The 14,884-nt window shown below is 40.3% G+C and overlaps 1 protein-coding gene and 1 long non-coding RNA gene across 5 annotated transcripts in view; one reads left to right on the top strand and one right to left on the bottom strand.

Annotated features, from left to right (window-relative positions):
• Positions 1–9,833, top strand: part of ATG4C (autophagy related 4C cysteine peptidase) — a 25,695-nt gene extending 15,862 nt beyond the window's left edge. For all 3 annotated transcript variants that reach the window (XM_071749939.1, XM_071749940.1, XM_071749941.1), the window contains exons 8-11: positions 471–549; positions 1,227–1,303; positions 4,815–4,934; positions 8,581–9,833. In XM_071749939.1, coding sequence (XP_071606040.1) covers positions 471–549; positions 1,227–1,303; positions 4,815–4,934; positions 8,581–8,751 — 447 coding nt within the window. In that variant the 3' untranslated portion in view covers positions 8,752–9,833. The remainder of the gene's footprint in view (positions 1–470; positions 550–1,226; positions 1,304–4,814; positions 4,935–8,580) is intronic.
• LOC139798853 (uncharacterized) lies at positions 6,346–14,884 on the bottom strand. Of its 2 annotated transcripts, XR_011727006.1 has the most exons (3): positions 14,725–14,884; positions 10,691–10,805; positions 6,346–7,480 (listed from the first exon to the last, which is right to left on the bottom strand). It is a non-coding gene; the product is annotated as an uncharacterized lncRNA (long non-coding RNA). The 2 variants fall into 2 exon arrangements; XR_011727005.1 differs by lacking the exon at positions 6,346–7,480 and having other exon boundaries at positions 9,682–10,805.

Below are 14,884 nucleotides of genomic sequence, written 5' to 3'. Positions count from 1 at the left end.
AATTACTCTGGCTTCAAATGGCCTTTCTCCCTGTGACACACAAGCTCATCCTCTAGACAGACCTCTACCTTTGAAAGGAAAAGAAGAGATCCCCCAGAGCCCCAGGATGTGAATGTATGTGGACTCTGTACAGCTGAATACTTTTTCCTGCACAACCTGTGCTCAGCTTGGATGCCATTGTATTACATTTTATCCCCTTCCCAAAAATCATCCTGCCAGTTCTCTCAATGTCTGGGCACCTGGTGAAAAGGGAGGACTTTGTCTGGAACATCTGGTTGTAGGTTTTCACTTGGGTCAGTTGTAAGCTTCTAAAAATTGAGTCAAACCCCAGAAAATCACTGTTGCTCTTCACCCAAAAAAAAAAAAAAAATTTTTTTCCTAAAAACAGGAAAGAAAGAGCAAAGCTTTTAATTAATTTTAATATTTATTCTACTTACTGCTGTCCTAATTACTTCATGTTCTGCTTATAGGGAATTTTAAGCCTTGAGTATTGTGTTGGTATCATTGGTGGCAAACCCAAGCAGTCATACTACTTCAATGGATTTCAAGGTTAGTTTTTCATATGTTATGTCTCTTCAGTATTTTTCTTTAAGAGTTAGGAAGTTAATACTGAACTAGTGGGAAATAGCATGATTAAAATAGCAAAATGAGTATCTTATTAATTCATCATATCTACCCAAGCCCAGTCATTTGTCATTTACCCCTTCTAGTAATTGGATTCTGTAAAATGTACATTTAATTTCCACTGTTGCATAAACAAGGCATAATTTATATGTTTCACCAAACTTCAGGAGCCTTTGCTGTTGCTGCCTGGCAGTTCTTATTTACATATTTACTTTTTACTAGTTTAAGTGGTGTTAGTTGATGCTAAAATGACAAGCAATATATTCTTCCTGTCAGGATGAAGTAGCACAATACATTTTTCATATGCAAACTCCAGAATATAATTGTGTGTTTGTAAAAGTAATTTTATCACCAAAAATTAAATGACAGTCTCATCACTTTATAAAAATTCTGCTTATACAAGCATATTTGATTATGCAAAATTTAATCTGTCCTGCAAAAACCTATGCTTCAGTCAATGAATATCAGCCTGGCAAGCAGTTACTTGCTGGCTTTTTTTTTTTTTTTTTTTTTATTCAGCTGTTCTGCATAGAAATTGGATTGTAAGCAGTGTAATAATAAGGTGTTTTTTGAATTACTTGTCTTCTGTTTTGTCCTTGCAGATGACAGTTTGATTTACATGGATCCTCATTACTGCCAATCTTTTGTAGATGTCAGCATAAAGGATTTCCCTCTTGAGGTAGTGTGGATACAGACTTGGCACTGTTTGCTTCCCATATGAATCAAACACTAATTATTTAGAGATGTTCTAGCTAGCTGCATCTTTATGGTTTTACAGCTACATGTTATTTATCAAAGTTCTGCCCTCCTTTATAGGCCTGTGATCAACAACAGTGACCACAGGTTAAAAGCTCAATATGAGGTTTTAATTTTTACTTCATTAATTTTTGTCTGTTTCTTTCTAATGATCAGAAAACATTAAAAATGATTACTTAATTGAAGTAGTCATCCATCAAAGAAAATAGACAACATTTGGAGATCTTAAACCTGAGTAATTTGGATTTCTTTTGGTTTTTTTTTTTTTTTTCTTTTAATTTCAAGTTGCAATCACCATCATACAGAGAATACTTCAAGGACCTGCTTTAGATTTGGAACCAGAGTTTCCTACAGGTTTAGTTGCTGCTTCTTTTCCCAGGAAATAATATTTCTGTACTGGCAAAGATGATTATCATTTAAAATGTAACTTCTGCTCCTAACAACTTTGCTGGCCACTTCTTTAGCTTCATGGAAGTGGAAATTTTTGAGGCCCATCAGTGAGCTTTGTGGCTGACCAAGGGAATTTTACTCAAATCTTCTGAACTGTTTCTCTTAGAAAGTTTTATTGTTATTTTTAATCAATAGTTAATTGTTAGGTTATATTTAATCAAGCTGTTTTTATAGAATAGTAATTTCCAAGAGACTGACAGGTCTGAAATGTGTGAGTTGCATTTTTTCTTCATTTCCCCTTCACCCCTTTCTGGGCCATGACTTTCTGGGTGTACCTAGAGGTAAGAATTCATCTCTGCAGGCTATGCCCAGGTCCTAAAACTCATGCTTGTTTTTTTTTACAATGGTGTTTTTCCTTTTCTTTAACCTCTTGCCAAACTACTTGCATTGAAAATAGATAGAGCTAAAGGAGGTTATTAAAGAACTCAATTTACAAGCACCATGGGAAAACATTATCTGTTGGAGAAGTGAGGGTTCAATAGCCACAGCACTCACAGTACAAGTGCTCAGTGCCATCCATCCCAGCTCCTCTGCATCTTGTGCCACATGAACTTCCAGCCTCCTCAGAGCAACTCTTCCTTCAGAGAGCAACTCCCTGGGTGCACACACTGCTCAGGACAGCATCAAGAGCTGCAGGACAGAGTTGTTGATTAGTACTGGTTCCCCTCAGCAGCAAAGAGTTAAACTGAGAACAGTGGAGTGAACTCCAGTGGTCCTGTTAGCATGAAAAGGAAGATTTGTAAACATCTGTTGATCACAAGACTTTAATCAAAATACCATCAAATGGGATTTAGGAAAAGTCCTTATATATATCTATATCTGTATCTATATATCTATATCTGTATCTATATATCTATATCTTTTCCTCTATATCTATATATAGATAGATATATATAGATATCAAAAGGACTTGCTCAGGGCTTATGTTAAATCCCAGGGCCAATTTAAAGCAAGCACTGGATTTTTCAGTATTTTTGCTTAACAAGATGCTTTTATTACTGTGACATATAATACAGAGGTCTAAGATTCTCTAGAAAAATGAGAGGGTTCTGAATTAAAAATAAGAAAAAAACACAGCAGCAAAATGGATCAGAAAACACCCTAGACTGCAACTTAAATTATTTTTTTAGGGATTTACCTTTGATTTATCCTGATGAGATATTTGGAAGAAGAGTTGGGGAGGCCCAGCTCTCTGTATTTGTATAGTGCCAGCAGCCAGAGCCTATAACCAGGATCCTTGCAGCCTTATGCTAATAACTGTAGTAAAACACTGTGCCTTCTCTCAGGATTTTACAGTTTAATTGGGCAAGCCAGACAAAAGGTGGGAAGGGCAGAGAGATGCAGAGCTGAAGTGACTTCCTTAAGGTCACATTGTAGCTCAGTGGCCAAGCTACAAAAAAAATACACCTATTTTTTTTTGTTCCTCTTCCCATGACTAACCCTCCAGATTGTGCTGCAGGCTGGCATTAATGTGAATTTCCAAATAATAATGTGGTTTTAAAATGTATTTTGAAAGTACAGCCAGCTTGGCTTGATCACATCCTAATGTTTTGCTGCAGATGGAAAAATATATTGCAATTTAATGCTTAGTGCATTTAATAGTATTGTATCTTTGTCCAGAAATGTCAAAAGTAAACAGAAATTGCTTTCTTAGTGTGGATAGTTGCTTGTTAGATTTATCTGTAGGGAGTATTTTCAAAATTGACAAATTGTCCAGAATAAGTTGGAAATCAATCCACTCTGGATTGGCTTCCAGAATCCATTTGTTTGCAGGAGTGGGGAGGAAAAAAAACAAAAAGCCTTCCCACTTCTCTTTGTTGTTCAGTGATTTGTGTAGCACTAAGGCTGCTGCCCTGCACAGCACAGCTGGAGGTACAGCCAAGCTGCTGAAATGTGGTGTTGAGGCAAGGCTCAGCTTAGGTACTTGGTGACTCAGGAATGAATATTCAAAAGACAATTTCTGCATCTAAAATTAGAATTAGGAGAAAAAAAAAAAAACCTGTTACCAAAATGCATCCTGTAAAAATGTTACTTCTCATCTCTCCCCCTATTTTTTGCAGAGCTTTAACAGAAATAACCTCTAAGGTTTATAATCACAAGTAAAAAAAAAAAATGTACTTCAATATATAAAAGTATGACACAGACAGATTCTCTGAGATTAGGGAACAAGCACAGTTGTCACCTTCAGATTGACTTTTCTGATGGGGAAAAAAAAAAAAAGTTAAAAAAAAGGTAGAATGGGTTTCTAGTATACAGACTGCTTGATATTTGCTCTCAGGAGTTGCTGTTGCTATACAGAGGATTGCAGGGAAGGGTTTATTTGGAATTGTTTGCTGGCTGCTGGCAGTATCAGTTCCCAGCAGTGTCAGAGCATCAACTGTCACAAAAAGAGATTTCATGTTAGGAAGAAAGAAAACATCTCTAGAGCAGGGTGTGTCATTTGGGTTTTTTTCTACTTGTGGATTATTGTAATACAGTTTTGCTTCCGTGGGTTTTTTTAAAAAAAAAACCTGGAAAAAGCCTGAGGTTGGTTTATTCTCTCTCATTCATAGAGGTCTGAAGAGGGAAAGGGGCACTGGGTGGTGGTGGCAGAGCAGTAATTGTACAATAGTGCAAAAGCTGTTACATATTCAATTTGCAGGAGAGCATTCACCTCCTCCTCTACCTTGGGAATATTCATAAAGTACTGCTGGGAGCAGCAGACCTTTGACAGATTTCAAACTAACCTGATGTTGTGTGCAAGTTTGGTGAATGCAGCGTGAACAGCAGGAGGTTTTATAGGTGTGGGGAAGAGTGGAATTAACTCGAGTGTTTGGGAGGGAGGTTGGAAGAAATAACTTCAGAAGTGTGTGCTGGGTTTTAATTCAAGGGATACAGGGGACTGGATGTTAAAGCTGCTGGTGGAAAAAAAAGTAAATGCTTCAGTCTGTAGCACTCTCAATCTTACCCCTGTATTTCATGGTTTTTAATCTCCAAACTTGCAGTCATTCCACTGTCCTTCTCCTAAAAAGATGTCATTCAAAAAAATGGATCCGAGCTGCACAATAGGATTTTATTGTAGGACTGTGCAGGACTTTGAGAAGGCTTCTGAAGAAATAACCAAGGTAGGTGTCAGGCTGCCAGAGGGATTCCTCGGGCGGCACGCGGTGCGGCGGACGGGTGAGGGGGGGGGGAGGAACCAGCTGCATTTCGACAGCATTATTTTCTTGGTATTTATTGCTGGGTTCATAATCATGAGCAATCCAGACTGGTTTTCGTTTTGCCTGGGTTTTTTTTCCCAAGCCGTAAAACCGGGGCTTTGCTGGGTGAGGTGTTCTCCAGCAGAGTGGCCCACGAGGTGGCAGTCGTGAAATGGGAATGTTATGCAGCTGGAATCACCCTGCCCAGCAGGAGTTTGGAACAGGCATCCCTCGGGAGGGATTTGGTTTTAAATGGAAGTATTTGATCAAGGCAGAATTGTGTATTATTTCTTGTTAGCATAAGTGCTTTTTTTTTTTTTTTCCTGGTGGCATTTAAGTGGAAAGCAGTGTGTTTGTGAGCTGGTAACAATGAAGTTCATGGAGCACCCAGCACATCCACTCGTGTCCTTCCACTTGAAAAACACTGGGATAGGTTCATTTAGGTCCAAATAGTAATTGGCTTTTTTTTTTTTCCACTTGATTTCAGCAGGTGAGTGTCTGAAATACAGCATTAATAATACACAGCTCTGGCAGTGAATAATTGTGCTGTGGGGGTCTAAAAAATAGGCTCTGAAAGGATGCAGTGGCAGCAGGAGATGGTCACAATTTTAATATTCTAACCAGAGCAGTTATCACAGCAGTGCAAAGAATTCATTCAGCATTTGCAATGTCCTGCTCAGTGGTATTAGTATTATAGGCAAAAAAAGCTTTTTTAAACTTAATACTGTATATAATCTCTAGTAGATGCTGATTGATGCTGAGCTTGTTTGTTTCTTACACAGAGGCAGAAAATAGATATAAAGAAGTAGAAGTTCTTAAGCAATGGATATATGGAAAGTTCAAACTGAAGTTTCTATCTTTCCATGTTTTCCTGTAATCTAGGAAAAGTAATGTAATAACATGGGGAAAGAAAAATCTAATTATAAAATGGCCTTGGAAGTTCTCTTCCTCTTTTTTTCTCTCGTAAGTTTGGGATTAAATACTTCTTCTGAATGTACATTATGAACATTCTCATGGCTGATCTAAGTTTTGGAGCTATTATCCTGGTATTTCAGATAAAAGGTTTAATATTATAGACATTATTTTATAAAAAATATATTTCTGGCACAGTAAGTTTGAGAATGGAGGGAAGTTTAGGTACAGATGCCACGTGAGAAACATCCTATGATCTCTCAGTTTTTCCTTCACATCCTTTGTTCTTCCCTGCTCTTTATTTTTCCCTCTGTTTGCAATCTGAGTGTGATAACTCCTGAACTGCAAAGCACAATATACTCCCAGTGTGCCCTATGTAGGCTCGACTTAAAAAAAATGAGATTCTTTTGTGGTCAATAAGAGGTGGGAGAAAAGATTCAGTTTTTATTGCTTGAGGATAAACCTTATGAGCCATAGATTCAGTGACAGAGAAATTAGGGCACTGTAATCAAGGGCCCAAACAGAGTGACTGAGAAACTCCATTCAAATCACATCTAAGTTACCCCTTTGTTTCTGGACTTGCTTAGGCACAGCTTGTGAGGTAGTTTAATCTCACCTGTAATTAAATAGCTGATAAGTGAAGGAGACCTGGAAACACATCCAGACTTAGAAGGATGATTTTCCCAACTGGCTGTGGTCTCACTTCTGTCCTGCCCCTCCAGCACAGTGCAGAGGGGGCACAGCAGCTTCTGTCTGGCTCCTCAACCCCATGGGGCAGAGCCAAGAGCTCAGGAAGAGGCCTTGGCACAGCACCTGAAATGGTTCTGCCTTTTCCTGGCCTTGTTACTTAACTGGTACCAGGATTCTCTTTCTGCTGATACAGGGAATTGTTTCCCTATCAAACCCCCTCCCAGCAAATAAACAATCCACTTGGGCTACAGCTGCATTTGCCTGTTTGTAGCCCAGGTTCTCAGGAGAAATGAAGAGCTCTCTGAACACCTGGACTGACTGACTGACTGTTGACCCTGGATGCACAAAGAATTCATTCTTGCAGTGACAACAGAAGCAGTCTTAACACTGAAATAATAAAAACATTGCTGTTTATCAATGAACTTCTCTAGCAATCATCACTGGTATCTAGAACTTGTAGGTTCTTTATCTTCAAACTGCCTGTAGTCACTGAGTGAGAGGTACTTTGATAATATTTGCAGTAATTTTAATCAATTTCCACTCAACTCCTGTTTAGGCACTAGGCTGGCTGTCCTGCTTCTGTTCTGAATTTAGTGCTTCAGAGGTGTAACACCTACCTGTGGAGAAGGAGGCTTCAGGGAGAGCTGAGCAGAGCCAAGGGCAGTGGAACTGCAGGTGCATTTCTGCCCTGGTGTGGAGGGACCATCCCTGCAGGTGCAGTGGTTCTGCAGTCACCATGCAGATGAGTTTTCTGTCACACCTTGGAATCAGGAGCTGGCCAAACCCCACCCATCCACACCACAGAGCAGCAAACAGACTTCAGGAGGCCACCAATTCCTGTTCCTCCTAAGCCAGCTTGTATCCAGCCCCTAGAGATGAAAGGGTTTGCATCCAGTTATCTGGTGTTCTTAAAAAAACAAAACCATTTGTGTATCTTACAAACTTTTTTTCTTTCCAACACTCATTTGTTACTCTTCCTTTGCTTGTTACTCTGTGAATCTCTCTTGATCTCCTTGATATTTTTACCCACATTTCACATAACAATAGCCAAATGCCATTAAAATAGTTAAAAAAAGTGGAAAATTTCAGATTACAGTAATCTGAAATTATAGTAAATATAACAATATATATAAAGGATTTTACTGTGAGTATGCTTTTGTTTTAAAAACACCAGTCCCATCACTCCCCATCAGTCCCTGTCTTTTTAAATTGTTCTCACTCTTTAAAGATCTGTTCTGGATTTTTTGACTGGTTTAGATTAATAGTTCTCATTAAATGATTTTAGTGATTTTAGTTCCACATGGTGTGTACCTCTAGGCTGATGTAGCTCTGCATGTCACTGCATCACTGTGCTGTTTTTCAAAGCAGGTAAGAAATTTAAAAAAAAAAAAAAACAGTGAACAATTAAATGTCCAAAACAGCCTGCAAGGCTGAGAAGTCTTTCAGTATTTGATTTATCTTCTACCCACCACCTGCTTTCTACACTCAGTTTTCTTATTTATAAATGCAGATGATTTTTGGCACTCTGGTTGCCCCAGCCTGTGCCTTTCATCAGTCTCTTTTTATTTACAGGGAATTATGTGTTTAAACTTTAAAAAAAAAACATTATTGCACATGCTGATTCTTCAACAGAAACATCTCCCTGAGATGCTGCAGAACTTGTACCTTTGCTTGAGGAGAGTCTCATAGCCTTTAACTGTTCTGTAGAGTTTTTATCTTCCTGCAAGAGCTCCAGCTGGCAGGTAGAGGTGTAAGATCAGGCACAAAATGAGCAAAAAGTGGAAGTAAATGTTTGTTTGGTGGGAAAAGGGGGTGCAAAAGATTGTGCAGTGGCTTTGGTTTAATATGATTATAATAAAAATGAAAAATGCATTTTTTTATTTTGTAGTGATGATCAGATAAATGTCACTACTTACTGTATTTCTTCCAATTAATTATTGTTTTATCTGATCTGTGTTTTACATTGTAGATGCTGAAATCTTCATCTAAGGAGAAATATCCCTTGTTTACTTTTGTAAAGGGTCACTCTAAAGACTATGACTTTGCTTCCAGTCCACTCCGTGAAGAAAATGATCTTTTTTCAGAGGATGAAAAGAAAAGATTAAAAAGATTTAGTACAGAGGAGTTTGTCTTGCTTTAAGGACGTTTTACACAAGATTATTGGCAGCTGTCCAGAGGAACTCTTGCCTTTTAAAAAGCAAAAAAATAAAATAAAAAATATGTGTCCTCCTCCCCTCAGAAGGCAAGCTTGTGCTGAAATGGCTCTATTTTCATAAAGATGATAATATTTTATATGTTAATGGTCTTCAAAATGTCATTTATAAATGTACTAATTATTTTTGTTTAGTTTAATGTCACGTTGTGCTGATGAAGACAGAAGGCATGGATTAGAACCAGGTATGCTGAAATGTCTCTGTCTCCTTGTCTTAAAAAGCTTGGCCAGTCCCTACAGCCTGACTTGGACCCTGCTGTCCTGTCAGACCAGGACAAATCCTGAGCAGAGGCTGCTGCATACATGGGGCTTGATGTCCTGGGTGTGTATCTGTAGATTTTGAGACTTTTTTTAATTTCTGTTTGGCAGCAGTACTTGAGCTGTGTGTCTGTGGGAAGGGCAGAACCCCATCTGTCTGCTGCCCAAGCCTCAGGGGGAGTTCAGGGCTGCAGCCTGAGCACAGGGGGAGAAAGGGAAGTTGGAGCTCTCAGCAGTAATTGTCAGATGCAATACTGAGGTAATTATATAGGCTGAATTGTGAGCTAAGATACTATTTAGCACTATGATTTTCTAATGGTTTCTCATTAAGCTTGCTTTGGAGCCTTAATCTGAGGAGCAAAGATAAAGTGTTACTTTTCCTCACAGTTTTTAGAGGTTATCCTATTAATATTAACTGCAACCAATCAGAGCAGCTAAAGACAATTACAGAAGAGAGTGGTGTTTGTTTCCTCTTCAGCTACTGTAAGGCTGAGGCTTCTCTCCTGTTAGTGCAGCTTTTAAATCAAAGCAAATGGAGGAGTGGGTGTTAAAAATTCTGGGCTGTGATTATTTTTTTTTTTAATTATTTTTTTTTTTATAAATGTTATTACTGTACAAATGATTACTTGATGGTGTGTGTTCTCAGACTGCAAACAAATGTACAGGAATAGTTTCATGTTTTAACCAAATGCAATATTTAAAATCCCTATTAACACTGCTTGGAGAATAAAAAAAGGTGTGAAAACATTAAATGCACGAGCCTTTTGTATTAATATTAGATCTTCTAAGAGTGAATATAATCTGGCATCTAAACCAATATTGTAAGGTGTGAATACTCTGTTTATTTGCAATAAAGGCAGATTTTATTGTTGTGCTGTAAACCAAATGTTAACCTATTTTAAGTGCTGCTCAGGCACAGAAGGCACAAATGTTGCCGATCCAAATAATAACCAGCACCTGTATTCATTAAAGCCCCTTTTTTTCCTTTTATGAGAAAAAAAGTGACTGATTGATTTCAGGCAGAAGTAGATCCTGGTATGTCTGTGTGTCAGGGCTGGAGGGTGCATTTGCAGTGGTAACTGAGTTAATATTCAAAAAAGAGATTGTGTTCACTTGTTCTCAGGAAAAAAACCACCCACATGTAATTTGTCTGAATTAGTAACCTCTGCACTGCTGAATCCTACTAATAAGGGACAGAATTTTACTTTTAGATGCTGAATGGCTGTGAGGATGTTTAGCCTGATCTTACTTAATATTTTTCATTAGTAGCCCAGAAGAGGGAGTAAACAACATATTTATGGAATTTAGATGTCAAAATGAGGAGAATTGTGAATGTCAGTGAGACAGTGAGAGGTAGGAAATAGGAGATTCCTGTTTAGTGAAGCACAAGTTAATGCAGCTTTAGCAAAAATAATGCAGAACAGTTGAGTGGTTCCTTTGGGTAACAGGGGACAGGAAATTAGACACGAAGTTGTACTTTGCTTTCATGTTTGGGGAAAAAAAACCCAAAGCCAAGCAATCCTATGCTGCATCATTAAAAGCTGCTGTCACAGAGCAGGGGGGTACAGCTGCTGTCAGCTGGGGTGCTGATGCTCTCCTCTCTGCTTACCTTTCCTCAGGGAAGGCACTGAAGTGCACAGGAGGGCAGGGCAAATGCTGAGGAGCCTCCAGGGCTGGATTTCAGGCAGATGAACTTGTGGGGCTGAAGCTTTGGTACTCCACACCTGGAAAAGGAGGCAGAGTTGGAGGGAAGGGTGAGGGGACAAACACCTCTGGGAAAGGAAAAGATGCTCAAGGAAAAGCTTTCTGGAAGGGAATACATTGCTGGGTAATATTCTCCCCCAACAAGTGCTGACAGTCTCCTGGGGCAGAGCTGGTACAAGGCTGAGAAATGCCCTGCACACAGGAGCCTGATGCAGGGGATCAGCTGAATCAATAACATCTCCATGTCCAGCTTCTCTGGTACTGATAATCATAAAATGTAAGAAGCTTTAGAGGCTTTAATGCATGGGAGGCTGCAGGGCTTGTAATGAAGTGGTAAGAGGTGCTGGGTTATGTGAAACTAAGGAAAATACACAGCTGTACAGTGGACTTTGGTCCCAGCTGGGTTTTTTTTAATGTTTTAATATTTTTTTAAATGAAAATAACTGTACAACAACTGCAAGCTGTCTTATGTCACCCAAAGACCCACCATCTCTTTTGAAAGACTTCATGTCCCAGTCTTTTTGCAATTTGTTGGTAAAGAAACAACAGTTAAACCACTTCTGCTGAGTTAATTTACTGGATTATTTTTTTAAATTGTTTTATTTATTTACTGGTGTCACAGTTTAATGCTGGCCCAGCAATTTAACCAAATGCCAGATGCTCTCTATTAATCTCCCCCCCTCCCTGATAAAGAAAGGAGAGAGAATAAGGGAGAGAGACTTATGGGTTGGAAACTAAACTTTTTGACCAAGGACAAGGAAGGCTTCAGTGCTAGAACAGCAGCTGTTTTTTGGTCCCTTAAGCTGTTTAAAAATCTTTCAGGTTACCACAGTGGTGTTTTATTTGAAGCCTGCTACAAAAATATTTGTTAAAAACTAATGCCTATTTTCAGATTATTTTTTTCATGGGCTTAAGCAGATACAAGCCCCCAAGTTCCCTTCTGCATTTGTGTACAGTGGCAACACAAGTTAAATTGCCAGCTTAGTAGAAATTAATGTTTTTCAGTAACTCCAGGGGACTTTAATTGGAAACTCTGTTAATCGCATAGCAATTCTCTTTACCTGGGCTGCATTATCTCCTGAAAACTCCCCAATTAATTTGTGTCATCACTGTTGCTGCTGCTGCCTTCAAACACAAACCAAAGGAGCATTAGTTACTCACACACCCAGCAGTGGCCTCTTTTCTGAAAGAACTTCCACAAATCACAGGCTGGGGACTTGCTTGCCTGATGGCTGCACACACCCTGGGAGGTGGCAAACAGGAACCACCTTCAAAATCTGAGCTTTTAGTTGCCTAATAACTCGTTTTTCATTTCTGCAATTTCCTTCTTCTTTCAAAGGAACGTTGCTCTGTGTGTTTATCCTATCTAACAACAGCTTGACACAACCTCAGGACCCTGAATCATTACCTGAGACTCTGCTGCCTTCTTCCAGCAAAGATTTTGGCCTCATTTTTTCAAGCTGATGTGAAACCTGAGCACTTAGCAAACCCCCATCGTGCTCAGAGCTGGTGCTGGTGTGGGTTCCTCTCCAAACAGGGCTTGGAGGCTCAGCCCATGTGGTGTAAGGGGAACTTCTCTGGGTCACCTTGGGCTCTGCAAGTGCTTCAACACACTGGTGCTTCCACACCATGTCTTGGGTGCTTGCCTTTGCCTTACACATTTTTTATGATAAGGAAGTTTTCTGTGGGTTTTTCTTTTCATTAATTTACCCCTCCAGAAGTGCTGGAAATAAGAAACAGGTGAGCAGTTGGAAGGAAAAGGATACAGCAGGGTAGTTGGGGAGGCAGGGAAGGGAGGTCCTGGTCTCCATTAATTACAGTAAGGAAATGGACTTACTCTGGAGACCTAATTTATTTCCAGAGCTACTGACAATCTCTTAACTGGAATGATGGAATGAAAAGCCACCATCAGTGAGCTATGGAAGGTCAATAATGCCACAAATGAATACAAGCAGCATGTTTAAAATCCAGCCCACCCCACATTTTGTTTCTGCAACAGTTTCATCCAAGGTGATGGGGCTTCTGGGGAGGCTTGGAGCACCAGCTCTTCTTGGAGGAGCCTCCAAGAGGGCAGAACTTGCCAGGTTCCTTTATGGTCCTTTAACACACTGTGGTTGATTATTGTGGAAGTATGGACCCATCTCTTCATCCTTGTGCAAGGAGCACATTTCCCTCTCCCTGTGTGGAAGGCTGTGGAGCACATTCAGGTACAAACCTCACCCTCCTGTTGTGATCCAGAGCCTCTCTTAGCCTGGAGCTGCTTTCTGACCACACAGAGGTGTTACAGCTCCCCACTCTCTCAGTCAGACCATGCTAACATTACCTAAAGGGATCTTAAAATGCTGGTTGGTTGTTTGCATTGACCAAAACGCCTCGAGTCCTGTGTCCAGTTCTGGGCCCCTCAGTTCAGGAAGGAGATTGAGGTGCTGGAGCAGGTCCAAAGGAGGCAACTGGGCTGGTGAAGGGATCCAGCACAGATCCTATGAGGAGAGGCTGAGGGAGCTGGGGGTGTTGAGGCTGGAGAAGAGGAGGCTCAGGGGAGACCTCATCACTCTCTCCAACTCCCTGAAAGGAGGTTGGAGCCAGGGGGGGATTGGGCTCTTTTCCCAGGCAACTCTCAGCAAGACAAGAGGGCACAAGAGGTCTCAAGTTGTGCCAGGGGAGGTTTAGGTTGGACATGAGAAAGAATTTCTTTACTGAGAGGGTGATCAGACATTGGAATGGGCTGCCCAGGGAAGGGGTGGATTCTCCATCCCTGGAGATATTTCAAAAGAGCCTGGATGTGGCACTCAGTGCCATGGGCTGGGAACCACAGGGGGAGTGGATCAGGGGTTGGACTTGATGAGCTCTGAGGTCCCTTCCAACCCAGACAATTCTAGGATTCTATGTAAAGAGACATTGGAGGGAGTCAGAACTGAGCCCTGAGTAATCCTCATCTGCCCCCATGATTTGGTGTCTTCATGAGATGGTTTCTGTTGCCTAATGGGATGAACTGAGCTTTATAAACAGTTCCCTTCCCTGTCTGTAAGCAGTTCAGGAGCAGCTGTAATTGTTTGGATCCACGGTGTGAATAGTAAAAAGAGCTTTGCTTAATGCTTGCAGAAGCCCTTCTCAGGTGAGAGCTCTCTGGTATTTATTCACACCAGAATTCACCACACTTTTGTTTTCTGTGAAGGCTCCTGCAAATAAAAACTTGCTCACTCTAATGTTTATGAATAAATGGGGTCGTAAATGCCATCAAAGCAACTCAGCAGGGTTTTATTTATGCAAGAAGATGTGCAAATAAATGTTTGCTGTTTCCACCTAGCTCTGGTGGGTGTTTAGGCACGTGTTAAAAGCAAGGGCTTTGTGGGCTCAGCGTTCACACGTTATTTTCTCTCTCCTTTCCTACACTCTGAGCCTGCCAGGGAATCCTTGTGCCCCAAGGGAACATTATTAAAGTCAGTTTTAGGTATTTATCCCCAGCCAGCAGTGCTGGGTCAGTGGATAAGGTCACGCAGGGTAGTGGGATCACTTCTAGGAACCCCAGACACAGCCTCACAAGGAGAGACTCTTGTGGAGCAAGGCAAGTGGGATGTTACTGCACTCCTGTCTCAATCAGTGCCCTAATTAAATATAGGAGAGGATTTTCTTTTGAAAATGTAAATGTCAAGCCTTGTTAAAGAAAATTAAAATGCACTGGAATGTCTGTGGTAGGAACCGTGGAGGTGCTTAAGCTGGACTATCTGTATTTATTAGAAAGTGAAGTAAAAAAAGGAAGTATTTTTTGATCAGAGTTCAACCCTTAAACTGGGTCGTTTGCGAGTTACTTAGAGAACATAAAGATATTATGCAAATTTATAAATTTCCCTTCAAATTCTGCAGTTAGAGAGTGGTTCCAGGGGTGAATTCTATGTCCCAGCAACTAAAAATGACAATGGAATATAACCTGAGACTCACCTCTTTCCAGGGTTTATCTGTGGATCCCCCTTCTCTTTCCAAGACCATTTGTGATTTTGTGCTTGCCCCACTTTTAGGTGGTTGGACTTGAAGACTCAGGTTGTTCCCTTCCATTCCCTTGTTGCCTCAAGTTCAGGGGAGCACAACAGTACAGAATTTC

Source organism: Heliangelus exortis, chromosome 8 (genome assembly GCF_036169615.1).
Source record: "Heliangelus exortis chromosome 8, bHelExo1.hap1, whole genome shotgun sequence".
In the NCBI taxonomy this organism is placed as follows: domain Eukaryota; kingdom Metazoa; phylum Chordata; class Aves; order Apodiformes; family Trochilidae; genus Heliangelus; species Heliangelus exortis.
The sequence above is the reverse complement of the archived record's forward strand: the minus strand, read 5'-3'. Positions and strand labels throughout refer to the sequence as shown.